Here is a 22421-nt window from a genome sequence, read left to right as displayed (position 1 = left end):
AATTATTAGTACTTTAAAACTCGAGAAAGGAGAGATTTTCCCCAGAAAACTGTTTTTTTAGATAAAATAATAGACTTACCATATGTTGGTTTTGACCAAGAGATTTTATATTCATTTTTTTCTGACCCTTTTCTCCAAGAGGATTGGTTATTTGGATGCACATGACCTTCCCCATCACCAGCCTCTGTTCTATATGGATCTCTTCTGACACCTTCACAAAATAAAAGCCTAAAGAACAAACAATTAAGACTATTCGAAATGTCTGGAATGGGAAGTCGATGAGTCTGCTAGAAGAGTTTTTCTTCTCCCCTAAGCTATAAATTATTAAATTATTAAAATTATTTAAATTATTAAAAGCCTCCTCATCTTACAGAATACTGAGCACCATGATTTAAATCCCACACCAAGCATCCTTGGCTTTGGTTGAGTTGGTGTCTTTGAATACTGTCAGCTGGTGTTGTAACCTCTTGGCTTCAATCCTATCAAGTGAGTCACAAGGACACTTTTCTGACTTTTGACTGCATGAGACTTTGTTCTTACAGCAGGTGTCTGGCAGTTAGGACCATAAGACCAGTGCCATTCAAAGAAGGGCCATCTTCCTTAACATCATGCTATCCCACTGCCCCGCTTCCCATATTCTCATTCCGTGTTACATGGAAATGGCTTCTGTGTGTGTGTGAATGCAGTCTGTGAACTGGAAACACATAGTTTTGGAGGCCTTAATTTTCATCTTCTTTGCTTTTTCAGAGAAGGGTTTAAAACTCATTCTAGTGAGAAGAGTACTCTCTGGATGAAATCCAAACTTTAAAATATTTCTCTGGCCATCTCCCACACAATCTACACACACACTGGGCAGAAATACATGTGCCTCAGCACTTCTGGTTTAACAGTTTTAAACATCTCAGCATTGGCAGCTCAAGGCCTTCTGGCTTATCAATTACCCAATAATATGCAAAAACAAAATATGTCTAGAGCCAGCTTGTTACTTATCCAGAATAGATGATGCCAATGTGGTGTGACTTGATCAAAACAAGCAATATTCTCTACCCAAAATGCCTTCATCACTGCCACCATACCTGACAGCCCATCACTGAGGATGTTTCTTCTGGATCTGTAGAGTTATTATTATTATTATCATTATTATAGAAACATTAAATAAAATGAGAATACATGATAAAGAGGCAGCACTTTAAAATATTTTTGAGCTATGAGATGTTGGTAGGTATTTGCTGACAATAAATCCTTGCAGATGAGGATTGTTAAGAGAAATCAAGATACCGAGAGTAGAGATGAAAGTGTCCCCATGGCCACTTTTACCTTCTTTGGAATTTGCTCTTGACCAGTTCTGATAATTCTGGGTTTTTATCTTGTTTTATTTTGTTTTGTTGATTCGTTTTTTGCCAAGTTTCAGAAAGCATAGAGATACTAAAGACACATTCAAACTTTATTAAGGGAGAAATGATTAGAAGTGGATTTTGAAACATGTTCTTTCCTGTTGACACATGTTCAAAGAATGTCTGGAGGAAATACTAAATTAAAATACAGACTGATTCAACTATTGGCATCAAATCACTTACAATGTGATATGGTTGCTATCTTGAATATGAGGGAAAAGAAAAAGAAGCTTCCCAAAGTTATAATTTTGTTGATGAAAACAATGAAAATCTTAATTTAGAATCTGTTTTATGTTATTTTGATTTTATCACTGTGAATTCCCTTGGAGACATTTACTCAAAATGGCTCTATTATATTCCTGGTTCCTGATATTACTGATATCAAGAGTATAGGGAGGACAAAGGTTTTAATATTTCAAATATAGAGTTAGTAACTATAAATATTCACCTATGAATATCCCTTCTCAGGTAAATTTTGAGTCTTCCTCCCAAAAAGTCAGGAAATGTAGTAGACAGGTAACAAGTTACAAAATCTTGACTAAACACATAATTTGGCACAACCACCTACCTGTTCTTTGGTTCACTTTGAAATTCTATAGAATGTTCATTTAATTCTGTGGGGAGCAGAGCAGGATAGTAAGATATAAATATACTTCTCCTCATTCCCACCTTGCTAACAGAATCCTGTTTTGTTCAGGTCTGTTCCTGCTCAAAGATGATCCAAACCCCAGCTCCACAGATGTGTCCAAGCCAGTCCAGCATGAAATGGGAAACCTCATTCTGCTTGCTAGTTACTGCATGTGATCTTGTTCTGTCCAACAGAATGTGGGAGGGAGAGATGCCAGTGTGTTTCTGAGAAAGGTGTGGCATCCTAAAATACCTGCAGGAATTGCTGTCGACTCTTCTGTTCCCTCTGATCTTGTATCCAAATGTGACACCTGAGGTCATGAGGTTAGAGAACACAAGGACTGAGGATGAACACCTGAGTCTTCATAGCAACATCGAGCCTTGAATTAATCAACCCTGGTGTCCTACCCCTGAGCTTCTTGTTGTATGAGAAAGTGAATTTTCTTGTTGTTGAAGTGCCTCTGGGTTGGGTTTTTTGCTGCTTGCAGCTGGAATCATTCCTTCTGGTGCAAAGTGCACAGACACAGTTCAGAAGAAGTCAATGATACCAGATGAATAGACTGAATATGATAAATATCATAATGATATCAAGCAAGATGTTAACAGGATTTCTAAGGTTCCTGTTGCTTTTGGAAGAGGGAAAATGTACTTCCACCCAGAGTGATTAGGAAGCACAACATGTGGAAGGTAGCAGGAGAGGCTACAGGAGAGCTGTTGGTGGAGTAATATTATGAAGAGAGGTCATGATGGAAAACTGAAGATACTCACTGTCTTCTGTCATGAGTTGTATGGAGTTCAGGTGTCCAGAGGCTTTCTATAAAAAGAAATGTTCTGTGGTAAAAGAAATTTGAGAAACTAAGCATACTCTAGCTCCACAGAGCCTGCTGGATATTAACAATGCCTATTAGCATTTAAAGGCTTGAAGAAGTCTTAAAGAACAGATCTACACTTACCTTCATTGAATTCCCTATTTGTTCCTGAAACTTCTTGGACAACAGAACCTTTTTGCTTCAGGACAACTGCTATCATCACACCTATGACTAGTGCTATGTGGTACACACTTTGGGAAGGGTTGGGCTGAAGTCGAGAGACTTCTAGAGAGAATTTGAAGAACAGGAAGAGGAAGTGGCAGTTAAGAGACAAATAGTTAACAAAGGGGTGAAGAATATACATATAACGTACCAGGAGTCAGGGACAGAGGATGCTTTCAGGAAAAGCTGGTCAGCAAAGTAAAAGGATGTGAAGAAATTAAAAAAAAAAAAAATGACTGAGAGAAGTCGACAAGAGTCACTGAAAACGTGTTTCACTAGTAAAGTGAGAAAGGAAAGCAATTTGTCAGGGTGACAAGAGATAGTAAGAAATTGATTTTGAAAGAAAGAAAAGGAATGATAAACTGAGGAGCAAACAAATCTTTCATGAATAGATAGGTCTGTTGCTTGCATACACAACTAATGTAGGGATAGATGGATGGAAGGATGAATATTGAAGGAATGAGCTACTGAACATGTAGAAAGTTGCTATTTATTTATTTAAAAGATTTTTATTTAAAAGATATTTATTTATTTATTTTAAAAGATTTTGTTTATTTATTTGACAGAAAGAGAGATCACAAGTAAGCAGAGAGGCAGGCAGAGAGGGGGAAGCAGGCTCCCAGCTGAGCAGAAAGCCCGATGTGGGGCTCGATCCAAGGACCCTGAGATAATGACCTGAGCTGAAGGCAGAGGCTTAACCCACTGTGCCACCCACGTGCCCCTCAAGTTGCTATTTAAAGAAATAATTAAAAGTCCCCAGGAGATGAGGAAAAGAGTAAAGGTGTCCCTCTTCAGAGGTGCTCCCACTTGACCAGGAAGAAAAGATGAGTAGTTTTATGAAGAGAGAGATTATCCTTTAACTTCTGAAGTAGAAGGCGCAGGATGGTATCTAGTAAAGTGGGACATGGTATTCTGGGGAAGATGAAGAAAGTCTGGAAAGGATATTGTGGCACGGGATCTGGAAAATGAACACGAGATGAGAGAAAGAATTTCTACAGCACAGTGAACACTCTACTCTTGAGCTGGTGGGGTGGCCCACGAGGCTCTGTGATTTCTGCAGGAGTGCTCCTTAAACTAGAATCTGAGAAAGCAAACGGTAAGAGTGCTGTGTAGTTGGGCAGTTCCATAGTAGAAGGTTTAGAGGATAGACAAACCTGAAGTTGGTATGTGGGCCTTGCTATTATGACTGTCTTGTTTGGACTGAAAAGAGGTCAGACGTGTGCAGAAGAGAGCTAGCGAACATGGCTATGATGCAAGAAGGCGGGTGATTTGAAATTCCGGAGAAAATAGAAAATGTGTATTTTGGACTTTGGAGAGAAGGGGTGAATTAAGGAACTGAAAGAAGGATATCACAATTCCATTGTTGCTAAAAATCCAACTGACCCGTCAACCATGAGAATTTAGTAGATTATGCCTTTGTTGACTTCAGTCTTCATAGTCTGGTGGTCTTTTTAATCAGTACTTGCTATCATTTTTTTTTAAGATTTTATTTATTTATTTGACAGACAGAGATCCCAAGTAGGCAGAGAGACAGGCAGAGAGAGAGGAGGAAGCAGGCTCCCCGCTGAGCAGAGAGCCGGATGGATGCGGAGCTCCATCCCAGGACCCTGAGATCACAACCTGAGTCAAAGGCAGAGGCTTTAATCCACTGAGCCACCCAGGTGCCCCAGTATCATTGTTATGCTCTTAATATATCAAACTTATACTTCCTAAGCTTTGCAAAAAATTTGCAATGTGCTTTATTTTTCATCCTATAATTACCAGGATTTTAAGTCCCTATCAAAGAAACAACTAAAATATTATTTTATTTGTATTGATATTGATTTGCTTGCCAGTTGAGCCCACTTATTGCTACTCTTATCTTTTTTTGATTAATCTATAAGACCACTTCATATGTTAAAGATATTCTCTTTTGGGGGGAATGTTTTTCAATATAAATGACAAACATTTTGTCAAAGTCTTTGGATATACCTCTAGTATTGTTTGTCTTACATTAAGTCATGAAATCTTATATGCTCTGACACTGATGGTTTCCTTTCTGCCTTCCCCTCTCAAGCAGTATTTTAAATTAACCATTTCAGGAATACCTGGGTGGCTCTGGTCATCATTTCAGGGTTTGTGAGATTAAGCAACCCCTTCAAGCTCATCAGGCAGTCTGCTTGAGATTCTCTCCCTCTGCCCCCCACCATGAAGGCTCATGCTCTCTCTCTCAAATAAATAAATGAATCTTTTTTAAAAATTGCCATTTCACTTTGATTTATAATTATTTCATTTTTTTCATAGACAATCTTTGATCCCCCTGGAATTTGTGAAAAAGAGTAGGATAGGGATTCAGGGGTGTTGGGGGGGAAGGGATAGAGATGTGTTAGAGTGTGTACACGTGTTCACGTGTGTTGTTTGGTCAATCATCAGTTTTTGGTAAGAGTATTTCTTTTTTTTTTTTTTTAATTTCTTTTCAGTGTACCAGAATTCATTGTTTATGCACCACACCCAGTGCCCTCCATAATACCCAACACCAGGCTCACCCAACCTTCTACTCTCCTTCCCTCCAAAACCCTCAGATTGTTTTTCAGAGTCCACAGTCTCTCATGGTTCATCTCCACCTCCAATTTCCCCCAACTCCCTTCTCCTCTCCATCTCCCCATGTCCTCCATGTTATTGGTAAGAGTATTTCTATCATACTTAGAACTACATGATAATTTCTACTTGATCTCATCTAAATGAAAACAATTGATTTTTTTGAGTTCCAGCAGGGCCATAGCCTCATAAACAAATCTAATCATTCCCTTTGACATACCTACTATTTTGCCTCCCGTGACTTTATTTTATGAAACCCTTCTGATTAGTGCAAACAACTGACTTGCTTTCAATAGAAAAAAAATGATTCCTTTTTAAAGATCTGTTTCCAAAAAAGAAAAAAAAAAAAAAAAGATCTGTTTCTATTGTAGAAAGCTGATTTGTTTGGCTTGGGACACATCTGAGGTATTTAAATATAAAAGGACATGTGCTCTCATCCTCAATTGATGGTTTCTTTCTTTCTCTACAATATTTATTGCCTTTCCTTCCCTTCTTGCTTCTACCTTTCTTCTGGTGTTATCACCTGGTTCTTTCCTTGACTTGACCTACATATTGACCCCAGTTTTCTCCCTAAAACCCCACCCGGCTCAAAAGGCCTCAGTTCCTCTGTGCAAGGCCAGTGTCCCCACAGGCCTAGAGCTGGGAAGAGAGGTCAGGGCTCCAAACCTTCCTTTGGCAGGCATCCCTGGTGAAAGGATTTTCACATGTGTAAATCTTTTAGGACAAAGACTGCAGACAGCGTGAGTACAAGATTTTCTGGATCTGCCTCAGGTCCAGGACATCGCAGGGACCACCCCATGTGCGACTCTCCTCATCATTCCCATAGCATTTCAGCTCAGCGAAAATGAACATCAAAAGCCACCCTGAAGAAGAAAAGGAAATGAAGAGATGTCAGTTCGCATCCTGGAAAATCAGCTGAGAGAAGGACAGTGTCTGACCAGGCAGCCAGCTCGGGGAGTACTAAGAGCCCCCTTGGCCAGCTCTCGAGCTGTTTTCCTGTGGTTGCGCCTTCTGCTGACATCTTGTACTTACCCATTGCTCTTCTCTCCCGCTGCTGCTATTTCATAGCTGACTTGGAATTAAGGGAGGAGGAGGTGAAAGGACTATTGATACTTAACTTAGCAGCGGTGGGGAGGACACATATTCATATATAAGAGAGGAAGGTGATTCACACGCAAAATATGTTCTGATGAAAAAAGTTAAGATGGAGGAAGATGTAATAAATGTCCTTCCAACCCACTCTCATTCCCACCACTGTTCCATCAAGGGGAGGTCCCGGAATAGTTCTCAGAAGTATTTAAGGGGCTTAGGAAAAAGCCGACCTGCACATGCGGCAACCCATCTCACCCAGTTTCTCTGCCAAAGAGAAACCATTGACTATTGAGACCACTGAGAGATCTCTGCCCTTGAGGTTCAGGCCAAAGCACCAGCCCAGGTCCCAGTCAAAGGGTACTTTGTGTTCCTTAGCATTGGTTCTCAAGCTCGTCCATTTTAAGAAATCTCATGGGAAGCATGGCCATCATGTGAAGTTGGGTGTATATTTTCTTGGGACCTCTGGACACAATGTCTCCACATGGCACCCCAATAGCCATTTCCAGCCAATTTTTAAAACTGCCATAGTTTCACCATATCGGTTAGCAGATTCATTTATCAAATGAGTGAAACCATTACCGGACAAGTCAAGAATGGTAGGGTGGTGGGGAGGACCCAAGGGAATTCTGCCAAATCCTGATCTCACGTGCCTGGGGCTGAGGAGCATGGGACAGCTAGGGGAGTCTTGGAAATCTTGGTGTTTGGAAATTTTTTCAAAGGAGGCTAAAAGGGAAGAGAAGGAAAGAGCTTGAAACAGATCTGCTTTGCAGCTGTGTCTACAGAGCCCTGGTCAAACTACCTGCGGGGAGGACCAGGTGTGTTTGGGTTTTTGTTGTTGTTGTTAATTTGTTTGGTTTCAGTGTTAGTCCTTGGTGGACTGGTACTTTTACACAATGCAACACAAGTAAATAGAAAACTTAAATTTTATAAAAGGCATAAAGACTATATGCCCTATTTTATTACACTGAATAGATAATAAACAGCATTTCATTAACTAAAATAAATTAGCATGGAACCCTGATAAATGGCTATAACCACTTTTAAACTGATACTCAGTTTCTGTCCTTAGCTTGCCCCCGGTGGGTAATGAATAGGTCACGGACAGAGACAGTTCTGGGGCCGCGTTCTGAGTGACCTGGCTTTAGAGGGCACGGCTAATGAAAGTGAAGAAGCAGGTGTCTAGTCTGGGAAGGAAAGCAGCCCAACGGAGAGAGCCACACGTGGTCTTTGGGCAGATCTATAAAGGTCTTCCAAAACACTGGAGGATCAAAAGAGAGAGGAGGGATGAAAGAAAACAAAAACGCTGTGCTCAGAAACAGCATCTCCAAGAGCGGCTAATGAGGACCGCTGAGCGCCACGCAGCAAGGGCGGACTGCAAGGTCCCCGATTCGTGAAGCCGGTCCAGCGCGGAGCACCGCCTCACCCTCACTCGGCCCAGCACAGCTGCTGCAAAAACCATCCAAAGCAAACACGGCTCTCCCCACAGCAGACTCAACAGAACAAAACCAACACCCAGAAATAAATTGGATCGCCGAGCTCATCATGTTACACAGCTCACTCTTCTCAAATCCAGGATCCTGAATGTAATAACAAATGATACTATTAACTGGTGCATCGGTCTGAAGCCAAAAGCAAATAACTCATTACTATAAACCAGATTGATTCTCAGAATTTTCCAGGTCGGCTACAAGAAAGAGTTATGACCCTGTCCTCCCAATTGAACTAAATCTCACCCATGTCTAATTGTGGCGTATATGGCTAAACCCTTTTGCCCCTCTGCAGCGCCAGCTTGTCTCTTAGTACATCCAAACCCCAGGGACTTCTCGAAGCGGGCGAGGCATGTGGCCAGGTGAGGAGCAACGTGGAGCCTGGGGCCAGCACCTAAGGGTTGAAGAACCGACCCTGACACCTGCTAGCTCGGTAATCTCTAGCCAGTCTTTGTCCACAAAACCGGACTGAGGGCCACCTCCCTGGAAATTCGGTTGAAAATGCTTAGCAATTTGTAAAAAGCTACTGGATATTAGCCCTCACTACAAAGAAATAAGCAGGTGAGAGATGTTTTTAACCATGCCTCCCGACCCCTCCAGAAGTGAAGCTTTGTCTCCTACACAGTTCATTTCCTTCTCAAGGTTCAGAACACTTCAGCATGTCACACGTGATTTTCCCGATGTCCCTACCATCACGGGGATATAGTGGGGAATTGGCATTGCCAGGTCCACTTCGCAGCTTAGAAAAGTGGCTGAGGTGGGATCTACCTAAGGCACATGAGCAGTGACAAAGATGACTTGAAAATTCATAAGGACATGGGGCTGGAACTGACAAGTTTCGTTTATGAAGTTTGTGGCTTTTCTTAATCCGGCTCCTCCTTGTCTCACCCACTGGGACTCTGCAACAGGAAGTCACTGCTCTGCATTTATTTTGTTGTTAATTCTGCTTATTTAACACCCAGAAGAGCTTTACTATTGCTATGTTCTCGTAAAGCGAAAACAGGATTATTTTTCAAGTTCTGTGCTCTGGCGACATGTTTATTAACATACACGTTATTCCAGGTCAGGCAAATAATTTGGTCCCGGTTACACGCTGGGGAACCTTTAGTTTTAGCATCCCTGAGCCTCTTTCTTCAGTTGTAACCTAAGTATAATAGTTGAACTGCCTTCCTCACAGACATAAGAAAACATGAAAGTATATAAATGATCATGTAAGGAGAATCTAGAAATAATTTAAGACACTTCACATATGTAATTAAATCATAATAGATCATACACAATTATAATATTGTTTACTATTATTCCTATTGTCTTATGCTAAAAAACAATTTGGTAGGATTCTCTTGCAATCTGCCAAGCATGATAGCTCTGGATTTCAATTCTCCTTTATAAAAAAAATGGAGTATAGGATGCATATATCTTAGAAAAAAGAAAATAAGGCCTGTGAATTCAAGGTAAATTTTGGTTAGTAGTTCTGGATTGAGGTTCCAGTGCCAGATTTATCTATTGGTACTCATTTTATAAAATTTGCACCATTGATCAGCAAGAAACACAAACAGAATCTTGTAGAATCTTAAGTCTGATCATGAAGGAGAAAGTACCATAGAAAGCCTGGCAATACATTTATCATCTGTTCCTGAGGAGAATGACGAAATGCAGTCTTTCATTTTTAAAAGATATTATTATCAAGGCCCTGGATAATCACATGATTATTTTCCATTAAAAATGAGTAAAGGAGACACTTGGAATTAAAAATATGTTACCCATGTTCCTCTCTAATACATTATGAAATTTCCCAAAAATGTAACTAAAATTAGCCCAAATCTGGTCAAATTTAGAGTAAATGGTATGACTAGGAATAAGTTTGCTACAAAACATATGGGTTTTTCTGGATGATGTTCAGGCTTTAGCTAAGCCTTAGAGCAATGCAACTGCGATCTGTGCAAGATTCCATGTTTCTCCACATAATAAATCTATGTCCAAATGAAAAATAGAGGGAAACTCAGTATGATAGGCACCATTTCTGCCAGGAAAAATAGTAAGTATTGCTATAGAGCAGTGAACATCTTTGGATCCTGTCTGCAACTTCATTAGGTTCTTACTGCTTAGGTATTTTTTATTCTTTCACCATTTATAACACGAGTGCTCATACAGATATTGAAGAGGGTTCACTCCTGAAATGAGTTCTTTGTCGCATATACATCAAAAAAGCGCTCAAAGCATAGATCTGATCTTCTCAAACGGATTGACACTTTCAAACATAGGTGTGAAAAACCAAGATTCAAGCTCCACCGCTGCCGTCTGAAACACTTGTGGTGAGAAAGATAAAAGTTTCAAGGTCAGTCTTCAGAATAGTCTTCCTTCACCAATACCGTCAGAAAAGTTCATCTGGGCTTCTTCAATCAAAGCCATTAACATGGTGAAGTTTTCTTCTTTTTCTCTGTTTTTCCTAACAGCTGGGGCTTATGTGACTCCAGAGTGTAAGTACCTTCTAGATTTACCACATTTGGGCATCAGATGAATTTCTAGTGATTGTGTTGTTACTTAGAAATGAGAATTTCCCCCCACCATGTCTATCCCTCGAAACTGTATTATAAATTATTATACTTATTATGCTATTTTATATGATTATTAAATTATATATTACATATTATATATAATTTTACATATTATTAATTGTACTCTACATGTATTTATTGGTAAAATTATTATAGCTGTTATAGGTGATAGTAGGGTGGTTTTTTTAATCTTGGAAATGATGTAATGACTGTCGGAAGAATTACATGAAATAATCTGCTTGGGCCTTTCATATTAAATCTTTGGGTTTTCTTCTGTAGCTTTCGGCATGGAGATTATTGGAGGGCGAGAAGTGTCGCCACATTCCCGGCCGTTCATGGCCTCCATCCAGTACCGCGGCCACCACCTCTGTGGAGGCGTGCTAATCCACCCACAGTGGGTGCTGTCCGCGTCCCACTGCCGCAACCGGTGAGTACCTGCTCTGACCTTGTGCGTTCGACCTCCACCGGCTGGAAGAGAAGCTCGCCTCTCCCGGGAGATAATTTTGTTTTTTAACATTCTAAGTTCAAGGAGCACAGTCATGTTTGATGAATACCAATGTAACATGGAAGGGTATGAATAATGGTTCAATCATATATATGTAGATTCTTTTAACTGGAATAGAGTTAACATGTACTATTAAATTAGTTTCAGGTGTACAACATAGTGATTCAACAATTACGCACATTATGATAGGCTCACCACGATGGAGGGCATCGTGACCTGATTAGTGACCTGATTCCCTGTGCTGTAGGTTTCAGCCCTAGTGACTTAGTTATTTCATAACTAGAAGTTTGTACCTCTTAATCATTTGCCCATTTTGCCCATCCCCCCCAACCCTCCCCTCTGGCAACCACCGGTTCGTTCTCTATTTTTGTGAGTCTGTTTCTCTCTCTCTCTCTCTTTTTTTTTTTTCTGTTTATTGGGGGGTTTTGGTTTGTTTTTTAGATTCTGCACATAAGTGAAATCATATGGTATTTGTCTTTCTCTGGCTTATTTCTCCTGACATACCATCCTCTTAAGTCCGTCCACACTGTGGTGAATGGCAAGACGTTCATCCACCCTAGTTTCCGTGATCACAGACCAGCTGGTGGAGTCGACTTACCTTCTTGCCCATCCACATTTTCCACCCTGGGTTTTCCTTTTCAGGGAAAGCTGGGCCACCTTTCCCAGGCAGGCCATTGGACAGTTCCAAGTCCTCCGTGGAAGGCCAGAGAAGGCCAGGGACGGTGGCAACAGTAGTGAGTGGAGCAGCAGCCTTCTTGACCTTGTGAGACAGCCTGGGTTTGCATCTCCCCTTTCCCATTTTACATAAAGGGAATAATAATAGTAGCACCTGCTTCATGGGGTTTGGAGGATTAAATAGTGTCTATTTAAATATTTTACTATGCTTAGTGCATAGTAAACACAAATAAGTTGCAGCCGTTATTGCTATATGTGCGAGAAACCTGCTTTGTTCATGGATTTTTAGACCCCTTATGGTAACTCCTCTGCCCCGCCTCCCTCCCCAGAGGCCTGAGGCACACAGTTTGGGAATCACAACCCACAGCCCTAAGGAGGCAACAAACTTCCCGGCAGAAAAAGATAGGGGGGAAAAAGTTATAGATGATTTCTATAAGGAAAGAAAGAGCTATTTTTCTGAGATACTTAGAATAATAGCTTTTCTCAAAGCACCTTTCAGTCTGTGATTCTCTTACTTCAGCTAAAAAAGTCCCAAGCTTTCCTTGGGATGCTGCAACCTTTGCAAAAGGAAAAGCCATAGAAAACCAATTTGGTGTTTTTTGTTGCTTTGTTTACCTGTTGGTTTGGGGAGGTTTGGTTTTTGTTTTATTTTTGTTGTTTTTGTCTCTATGCTTCTTTCTTCTGTCTCTGGCCTGAATAAGCCAAGAAGAGATGGGGCCTTCTTTTCTTACAAGCATTATAACACTTCATTTAAGAAATCTCTTAACCATAATGGTTTGCTCTCCAGGCCATGGAACAACTGAGTTGACTTGCTTCTCCATGTCTATCGCCTCCATTTTAATAAGACGAGACACAAATTTAGAAATGTTGAGGCCTGCACAAAGTGAGAACTTCTGTTTTGTTTCTAAATAGCAAGCTACTGATTTCCAGTTTAATAAAGCTACTTCATTCAAATGGGGTGTTAGCTGCCATAGAAATCACCCCCGGGGGCGCCTGGGTGGCTCAGTGGGTTAAAGCCTCTGCCTTTAGCTCAGGTCATGATCCCAGGGTCCTGGGATCAAGTCCCACATGGGGCTCTCTGCTCAGCAGCGAGCCTGCTTCCCTTCCTCTCTCTCTGCCTGCCTCTCTGCCTACCTGTGATCTCTGTCTGTCAAATTAAATAAAAAATCTTAAAAAAAAAAAAAAAAAGAAATCACCCCCGTGTCACTATCACCTCTAACCTTCTCAGAGTACTTGTCTCCTGGGGACTAGAGAAGCAGAGGATGATTATCAAGAAATGTTCATTCAATTCAAAATATGCACATCTTCAAATATCCTTATGGCACACATTCGAGTGGATTCTAAGCTCCCCAGACACAGATCTTGACTTATACATGCTCAAGAAAGGCTGGAGAGAAAGAAGGAAATACATTGGAAGACTTTCTTTTTTTTTTTTTTTCCCCAAGCCAAAAACACAGTGTGTGAAGCCCTTCACAAGCAATATAGTGCTATCCAAAAGTAAATAATATTATTCGTTTGAATTTAAAATTTTGTCAAGTGAACTTGACTCAAGAGGAGTGGGTCCTCAAAGTGACAAATCGGGGAAAAGAATTCTTGGAATGAATGAATGAAAGAAAGAAAGAGAGGGAAGAAGGAAGGGAGAGAGAGAGAGAAAGAAAGAAAGAAAGGGAAAGGAAAAACCAACTCTTGCTAAATACCATTTTAAATGGCCAGAGTTCAAAGAACTCCAGAAGATGTGGATCAAATTTCCTCTCCAGGACACTTGGGTGTAAAAATGTAGGCGGATTGGTGCTTGGAAAAATATTAAGCTTTATGAAATCCAAAATATTTATGAAATAGTTTAATGGTGGCTTCCCACAAATGTACTCCCAAGTATCCTGGGGGAATAGCTTACTAACTCCAGCCTCTGCTCTCAGCGAAACGGTAAAGGAGGCCAGATCTGGGGTGCCCCCTTCTCACTACCCAATCATCCATGCAGCTTCTTACTGTGCCTCTTGTTCCCCTCTATTAGTTGCTTTGCCAAGTATAAAAGGAAACCGGTAAAAAAGCTTCTTGTCTAATCTTATTTTCAGTGTTTCAATTTATCAGAAGCAAAACCCTCACTAACCCTTTTTCACTGTCTTCCTGAATTTCCCCCCTCACTGAGCACCCCCTCCTCTCACCTGTCTGGGCTGTAATTAGATGAGCCCTCCCCTCTCCCCCAGCCCCTTCCACATGGCCTCCCCCCATCTCAGACAGCCCCCGGGCATCCAGAGTAGAATGGTGTAGATTCAGGCCCTGGGGCTCAAACCAGCAGAGCTTCAATCCTCCTGCATTTGCATCCTGGAGCCTCCCCTTAATACCTGTGGGGCTTCCTCAAGTTTGGTCATTTACCTGAGCCTCAGTCTTCTCATCTGCAAAGTGGGGTAATCCTAATACCTCCCTCACAGGACTGATGTGAGGTATAAATGAGGGACACTATGTAAAATGCTTAGCACGAAACCTGGCGCAGCACAATAACGTACTAAGTATTACTTCGTGTCATCATGTTATTATCTGTACGTTCCACGGTAGTCACCGAGGCACAGGTCTGATGATCTGGGCACGCCAAGCATGGGACTGTAACAGCCCCTCTCTGACAGCCAACTAGTTCCCTCACGTCAGACTAAAGAGACCTCCAGGGAGCCAGGACCCTGTCTTTGTCAGCCCTGGAGGGGGTGGGTCTAAGCAGAAACACAGCTCAGTGCAGGGGCAAAATGGCAGAAGAAATAAGGGGCCTGAAAGGGCTTGGCATGGGGCTTCCAGAGTGTCATGGAAAGGAGCACTGGACTTAGAATCACAAAAGCTGTGTTTGAGTCCCTGTTGCCCTCCTTATCCTGTGTGTCACCTTTGGCCAAAGAATCTGTCCACCAGTGAAGATTATACAGGGCATCAGCTTGAACAACACTGAGAAAGGCTCTTTTGAGGCCCAGTGGAAATGAGGTTTCAACAGACAGAAAAGGATTACTGTGAGCAGCACAGTTCCGCACAGTTCAGGCTCTGCATGTAGTTCTGTTCCAGGTTAAGTCATTTTCCAGACAATTCCGCAGCAAAGACCTCCAGTGGAGAAGCCCTACAATAAACAAGTGAAAAACACAGGGATTATTACATCTCTGTGAGTTTAAACCCGGGTTTAAGGAGGTGGCATCCTAGAACTCAGCTCAGGTAATTCCAGGTATCCAGTGGGCAGAAAAATTGACCTTTGTATCGCAGATTCTAGCTGAAGCGTATCAGGAAATGGAAGGTCAGAAAGCATTCATGGTCTGCCTGTGTTGTGCTGGGTATTAACATGTCCCAGTGGAGACAAAAATAACCAAAATATTTCCAAGGCATTAACTAATCAAGGACATTGGTAAAAAGATGAGGAAAATCAGAAATGCTCTCAGCATCCATCCCTTAATCAAAATTTGTCTTCCCCACCTGCATGTGTACCACACAGCCTCCCTTTGTTTGTTATTTATGCATGTTTCCATCTTTTCTGTTAAAGCAGTAGTCCTGGGGATTTGCTATCATTCTCCACCCTCCTTCCCGTCCACAGTTTGGGTTTAATGAGTATGTTGAATTTGAGTTTGAATCAATCCTAGGAAATCTGATCCACATCCTTGGAGAAATTTCATCCCCATCCTGATTTTGCAATATGCAAACTTTTCAACAAATAGAGCTGAAATTCCCCAAATAAACCAAAATAAACTCTTTTGGTAGAAACCAAAGAGTGGTCATTCCTGGCAGTCACAGTCCTACCAGAGGCAAACCCACCCCACCATAGTCCTGAGCTCCTGCTCCAAATCTGAAATAATACTTTCTTCCTTTTTCTGTATGTTTCTGTGCCTTTTAATTCTTATTAATCTTTATGAACCCGTATGTGGGAGTATGTGTGTGTTTTTATTTTTAACTAAAGTATAGTTGACATAGAATATTATATGAGTTTCAGACGTACAACATAGTGATTTGACACTTATGCACATCATGAAATGCTCAGAACGATAAGTGTACTTACCATCTGATATGGAAGTTATTGCAATATTATTGACTAAATTCCTTGTGTTGTATTTTTCACCCCCTTGAGTTATTATTATAACTGAAAGCTTGTGCCTCTTAGTTCCCTTCACCTGTTTTGCCCATCGGCCCACCCCTCCCCTTTGGCAACCACCACTTTGTTCTATGCGTCCATGAATCTGTTTCTGTTTCTGTTTGTTTGTTCATTTGTTTTGTTTTTTAGATTCCACATATAAGCGAAATCCTACAGTATTTATCTTTCTCCGTCTGACTTATGTGAGTGTGGATGTTTTTATTGTAATCTGTCTTGATCTGTCTTTCAAGTGACAATGAGATAGTTATATGTAAACAAGTATAAGTCTTTCTAGAATCTTCCTTGCTCTCTAAAGGATTTGAAGCAACTTCCTCAAGGCACACATTAAAATGGGACTTTTTTTATAGTCTGCCAAACACCCCAAGGTGTTGTCAAGGTGTCAAAAAAAAAAAAAATCCTTCTATTTGCATAACTAGATATAAATGTAGTTTTGTTCGACATGCAGGAAATCAAACCAATTTTGGTACTGTTGAAATACTGGTACTGGAGCTCTATATGAGGGATAAGCAAAACAAAACAAAACAACAGTTGTTTCTTTATCTGACTCACCTGTTTCTATCCTGTAAGTCTTCACAGTGGAGCTATCAATGGCAACTAACCCTACAGTGTCTTTATTTCAAATCAGCCATGATTTTTCACCCTGAGGTAAGTTTTCCTTTCTTGTCCAGATTATCTTTCTAATTGACAGGACAGAACATGGCATATCTGACAGCCACATAATGGATCTTATTCTCCATATTGCCCTGAGGTGAGGTCTAGATATACCAGATTAGCAAATGCTGAGTTGAGTATTTACCTTTTAGTTATTAAAACACTTAACGTTGGGAAGATGAAAGAGCTCTGGAGATTGATGGTAGTGATAAATCAACAATGTAAATGAATTTAATGCCTCAGGACTGTACACTTAAAAATGTTTTAAATTATAAATTTTATGTTATGTATATTCTACCAAAATTTAAAAAATTAACAAAGGTGGGTATACCTGTCAACTCACGGCTGGAGAAATGTAATTTCTTTTTACATAAATTAACATAATTTTGCTGTAAACTTGATCTCAATTAGAATTTCACTCCTTTTCACCATAGCAGGATATAAGTTCTGATATTCTTTTGCAAATACTAGGGAATTCAGGTGGGGTGGATCTGAGAGCAGGTCTTTTGGCCCTTGGTATCGTCCTTTCATGCTTGGGTCCACTAAGACCTCCGTCACTCCACCTAATCCAAACAGGTTGCCTTGGAGATGGTCCTTGTTTCTATATGCTCTCCACCATTTGTACTCCCTACTGGGGTCCTTGGGACTCATTCTGTTCCTTCTATTCTCTTTGCTTTTTTTTAGGCATGAGAAAGTCCAGTTTTTCAAAGTGATTTTAGGAGCACACTCTCTCTCAAAGAATGAGGCCTCCAAACAAACATATGAGATTGAAAAATTCATACCATTCTCAAGAATCATATCATATCGTAAATCAAATGATATTATGCTGATTAAGGTATGTAGTGTTGCCTTCCTTCAATTTCTCTAGCATCCTTATACACCATAGTTCAGCTGTTTTGAACTACGTTATGTTTCATCCACATAAAAGCATTTTTTTAGCACCATCCCCATATTTGAGGTAAACGTGACGCCTTTTATAAGGGCCCCTTTTACTTCATGTACTGCCTTGAAAGAAACCAGAATTTATCACAACTGCATCAGGTCTGTGTTTAAACAAAGGAAAACAACGCTGATGCTCACATATGTGGGAGGCAGAACATCCCAACAAGCCCAATGATCCCCACTGAAAGCTTTTTTCCCCAAATGTTTTTATCATTAGCAAATGAAAAATACAAGTCCTTTATACAGCCAAGCCAACCAAGTGAATTCAGGGACACATAAGTGAGTTATAACTTAGTCTAGACCATACTTAGTCTAGTCCAAACTTAGTCTAGACCATATTCAAGGGTCTTATCCAGCAGGAAACAGCCCAGCCCTCAAAGTCATGACCTATGGATGTTATTCTGCAGAAAACCATCCAATGCAGAGCAAAGGCCAGTTTGCTTAAGACTGGGCAAAATTCCTGCTTTGTTTAAGCTCCCTTCCCGAGCATCATTGAGCTCTACAGGGATTGGAGAGTATTTCAGAAAAGCAACAACCACAGATATAGCTGCAGGCTACCACCAAAGTAGATTCAATAAGAGGGATGCCTTCCTAGACCAGAGGGACCACACATACATTGCTTAGACTAATAGCAGAATACTACTGGGGACGAATGAAATAATTTATGCTCTTCTCAATCTGTCAGCTTCACACGGCTGCAACGCTTGACAAACATGTCCAGCTGCTCCACCCAAGCTCCAAAAATGATATCAGAGCTGGAACAAAATGCCAGGTTACTGGCTGGGGAGCCACTGACCCACACTTTTTAAGGAACTCAGACACCCTGCGTGAAGTCACCGTTACAGTCATAAATCGAAAACTTTGCAACAGCCCAAGTTATTACAACCACAACCCTATTATAACTGAAGACATGATATGTGCAGGAGATGCCAGGGGCCAGAAGGATTCCTGCCAGGTAAGAGCCTATCAATCAATCAGGCATCTCAAGCGCTGTGTTGACCGCAGTCCAGACTCCACGTGCTCCCTAGCACAGACAAGAGGTATGGAAAGCAGAAATCAGGACTTCAGAGAGTTCCTCTCCATTCCTGCACTAACTTCTCTATTCTTTCTCATCTACCAATGTGAATGAGTCATAAGAACTTCACCAACACATAAGCACTCGTTAAAGGTCTGTGAATCAGGATGATAGACTACATCTGGTAACTTTTACAGTCTTCTTCCAAGGGATCATCCTGTCCTTAGAAAGCCTACCAACTCGGAGGTCACTAGTGGTGACTAAAAGATAATGTCCCTTCTGCACCTCCCCGTCCCCCAAACCTACCATTGTAGGTAATCAATAGAGAGGTGTTGGAACACTCAGATTCCAGAAGCTCAAATATATAGACTGTGTTTCTTAAATAATGTTGACAGACTGACTAAATGGAATAGGAGTCATACTTCTCAGAATCTCTTGTTTCCTGAAGCAGTAAAAAAAAAAAATTAAAATTAAAATAAATTATATGTGTGTTTGTGTGTGTGTGTGTGTGTGTTTAAAAGTGACACATAGCACAGCTGGGTTACTAATTTTTAAGAAACTAAAATGCACTATTGACATCATACTGTATGAAGTCTTTTCGAGGGGAGGCCATGATGCTTTCAGAGACCCTGAGTATCTGTAGTGCCCCAAGACTGTCGTCCTCCTCAGCCTTTCTTTCCAGGGCAAACAGAGCCTTAAGTGCTGTGGTTGGTGATGGGAGCGGCCGCAGAAGCAAAGATGGCTCTTCAGATCAGAAAGCCCCCTCTTGTCACCCTGTCACTTTCTTTGACAGAATTGTAGTTACACGCTTAGTTCCGAGTCCTCAGGAATCCCTTCATGGGGCAACTATTTACAGAGTGTTGTACAGGTGCAGAGCATTATATTCAATCACAGGAAAATGCAAAAAAGGGGGAAACAAAAATAAGACAGAGTCCCTGCCATTGATGTATTTACTATGATACATTTCACCTTTTGGCCTGTCTCAGTAGCAACTTGATTTCAGATCCGTGGGTGCCAAAATGAAATCCACAATTTAAACATTTCTTTCATTTCAGCAGATTCCTTTAAACTTTGCATCTACTCATTCCTTAATGAAATAAGTTCTATAGTCACTGATTATCAAAGTTTTTATATATATATATGTAGTCCCAGACTGAGACAGGGATATGGACAGAGAGAGACAGACAGACCAACCACAGATGGACAGAAACATGGTCCCAGACAGAGATAGGGACACAGACAGACAGATGGAGAGAATCATTGCCTTAGCCAGAGACAGAGACAACCCACACTGACTAAGAGGCTACATAGGGCACTCTTCAGGACACAGAGAAACCAAGGATCCACATAATAATCCTTTGAGTAGTGAGTTCAACAGCTTCTCACCAAGTATCTATCTATTTTCTTCTTTCTAGGGTGACTCAGGTGGCCCCTTGGTTTGCAAAGGTGCCTTCTATGCCTTAGTGTCTGCAGGTCATAAATGTGGTGAGGCCAAGAAGCCTGGAATCTACACCCTAATAACCCAGAAATACTGGGCTTGGATTAAAAGCAAGCTTGCTCCGTCTCATGCGAACTATGACCGTGAATGATTTTCTTGGACCTACCAGTTGCTTGTTTTGTTTTCATAAGGTGTTCTAGAAGCCACCTTTGTCTTCATACATAGTTGAATGTAAAGTGGGGCACGGCTAGGGTCCACTCCTGCCCTCCTAGGACTGATTTTGTCAAGGAATCAAGCTGTCTTTCACATCTGTAACTGCTGTTTCTACTACGCTGATTTCCTTTTGAATAAAAGTTAGAAGACTATGTCCTTGTCTTTATGGAAATGAGGTACAGCAGATGATATGCTCCTCACTCCATTCATACCCCCTCAAAGGGCAAAAAAAAAAAAAAAACCCACCTTCAGCCACGAACCACCTTCAACCAGGTTTTGCTGTGATCTCTGCTGTGATTTTACCCTAAACTACATATTTAAAATAAGAAACAGTACATTCAAACATGCCAATTCAAGTGAAGAAAGAATCATCAAGACTTATACACATATTTAGGATAGTACTTATTATTGATTTCTGTCATACTGTGTTCCACACAGGATTTAAGGCAATGTACAAAATACCTGTGATAAAACCAAAGGTGAGGTTAAAAATAAATTTTCCTCAAAAAATTAAGACTAGAAAATATTATATGATCCAGAAATTCCATTGTGAAGTATTTATCTGAAGAAAACAAACACGCAAGCTTGAGAAATTATTGCATCCCCCACCCATGCTCACTACAGGATCACTTAAATGGCCAAAATGTGGAAGCAAGTTAAGTGTTCATCAATAGAAGAATAGATAAAGAAACTGTGAGATAGATAGATAGATAATATTCAGTAATATATATAATGCATAATATATTATACATATATACCTATATGTATAATATGTATGTAATGTGTATATATAATATATATAATATTCAACATAAAAAAGGATGAACTCTTGTCATTTGTGACAACATGGGTGGGCCTCGAGGGCATTATGCTGGGTGAAATAAGTCAGAAAAAGACAAATATCCTATGACCTTTCTTATATGTGGCATCTTTAAGCTCAGAGATACAAAGAACAGATTGGTGGCTGCCAGAGATGGGCAGTTGGGAGATGAGAGAAATGGGTGAAGGTGGCAAAAAGGTAAAAAAAAATAAAAATTAATCATAAATAAATAAGGAAATAATTTGGCAAGGAAACTGAAGCAAGGGGGAAATGAGACCTTTGAAGAAGGATAGGATGAAGACAGGAGTTCTCCTACCCAAGGGCCACCCTTTTCTTCCCACACTGTTGCTAGAAGGAGTCGTATTTGCCCCTTTTGTTTCACATGAATCAAAGCAAAAAGAGCAACACGATCAGTTATATGAACGACAGTATCCAGAAAATAAAAAGAAACTTATCTGCCCAGAGGCAGGAACGCTGGTGCTGGCACTGGGCCTGGAGATGACTTTTGGGGGGGGAATCTGTGTGGAAGGATGCCGTGTCAGGGCTCTCAAGTCCCTACCGACTGCATCAGACCCGAGAAGATCCCTCGGTAACACACGTTGCCCCGACTGCTTGCTCAGACATTCAGACTGGATACGCTTGAGGTGGGCCTGAAGTCTGCAATGTTTAAAAGCAATTCAACTGATTCCGATAAATGGGCAAATCACAAAGCCCCTGAAAATGAACATCCTTAAAAACATCTTACAAGAAAGAACAATAAGTGTCATGGGGTTGTTCTTTTTTTTTTTTTTTTTAATATATTTTATTTATTTATTTGACAGAGATCACAAGTAGGCAGAGAGGTAGGCAGAGAGAGAGGGGGAAGCAGGCTCCCCGCTGAGCAGAGAGCCCGATGTGGGGCTCCATCCCAGGACCCCGAGATCATGACCTGAGCCGAAGGCAGAGGCTTTAACCCACTGAGCCACCCAGGTGCCCCGGGGTTGTTCTTTTATAAGCCCTTCGGTGTGAACTGAGGACTGCAGACCAGAGTGCCATTCAGTTAGTGTCCTGGAGGGTCTCACTGTCCTTGGCTGTGGCCTCCCTGCAACCCCCCATGAGAGTCTGACAATTTCCAATCTGGTGGTGGGAGGACCGGGGAGTCATTCAGGCTTCTTCTTCAACTCTCAGAAAGCAAAAGATTATTCTCAATCTCTCTGTTTCATCTGGGGTTCAGAGGATACACAGTGCTCATTTCCAGCTGCCACCATTGGGTTTCCTACATAAAAATGGATGCTTTTATTTGTTCATT

General features: G+C 41.0%; 1 protein-coding gene across 1 annotated transcript; it reads left to right on the top strand.

Annotated features, from left to right (window-relative positions):
- Positions 1-10528: 10528 nt before the first annotated feature.
- GZMK (granzyme K) lies at positions 10529-20464 on the top strand. The gene is made up of 5 exons (XM_080804486.1): positions 10529-10688; positions 11046-11193; positions 17390-17540; positions 18333-18602; positions 20078-20464. Exons 1-5 carry the CDS (start codon positions 10625-10627, stop codon positions 20249-20251), a joined length of 807 nt encoding a protein of 268 aa, XP_080660612.1. The 5' UTR covers positions 10529-10624; the 3' UTR covers positions 20252-20464.
- The last annotated feature ends 1957 nt before the right edge of the window (positions 20465-22421 follow it).

This window comes from Martes martes, assembly GCF_963455335.1.
Source record: "Martes martes genome assembly, chromosome: 5".
Taxonomy (NCBI): Eukaryota; Metazoa; Chordata; class Mammalia; order Carnivora; family Mustelidae; genus Martes; species Martes martes.
The sequence above is the reverse complement of the archived record's forward strand: the minus strand, read 5'-3'. Positions and strand labels throughout refer to the sequence as shown.

What these genes read in the sequence shown, in the direction of transcription:
- GZMK (XM_080804486.1), top strand. Translation starts at nt 10,625, where the DNA reads ATGGTGAAGTTTTCTTCTTTTTCTCTGTTTTTCCTAACAGCTGGGGCT. An exon ending in GCGTCCCACTGCCGCAACCG is followed by an intron (nt 11,194 to 17,389) that starts GTGAGTACCTGC and finishes GCTTTTTTTTAG; the next exon opens with GCATGAGAAAGTCCAGTTTT. An exon ending in GCCAGAAGGATTCCTGCCAG is followed by an intron (nt 18,603 to 20,077) that starts GTAAGAGCCTAT and finishes TCTTCTTTCTAG; the next exon opens with GGTGACTCAGGTGGCCCCTT.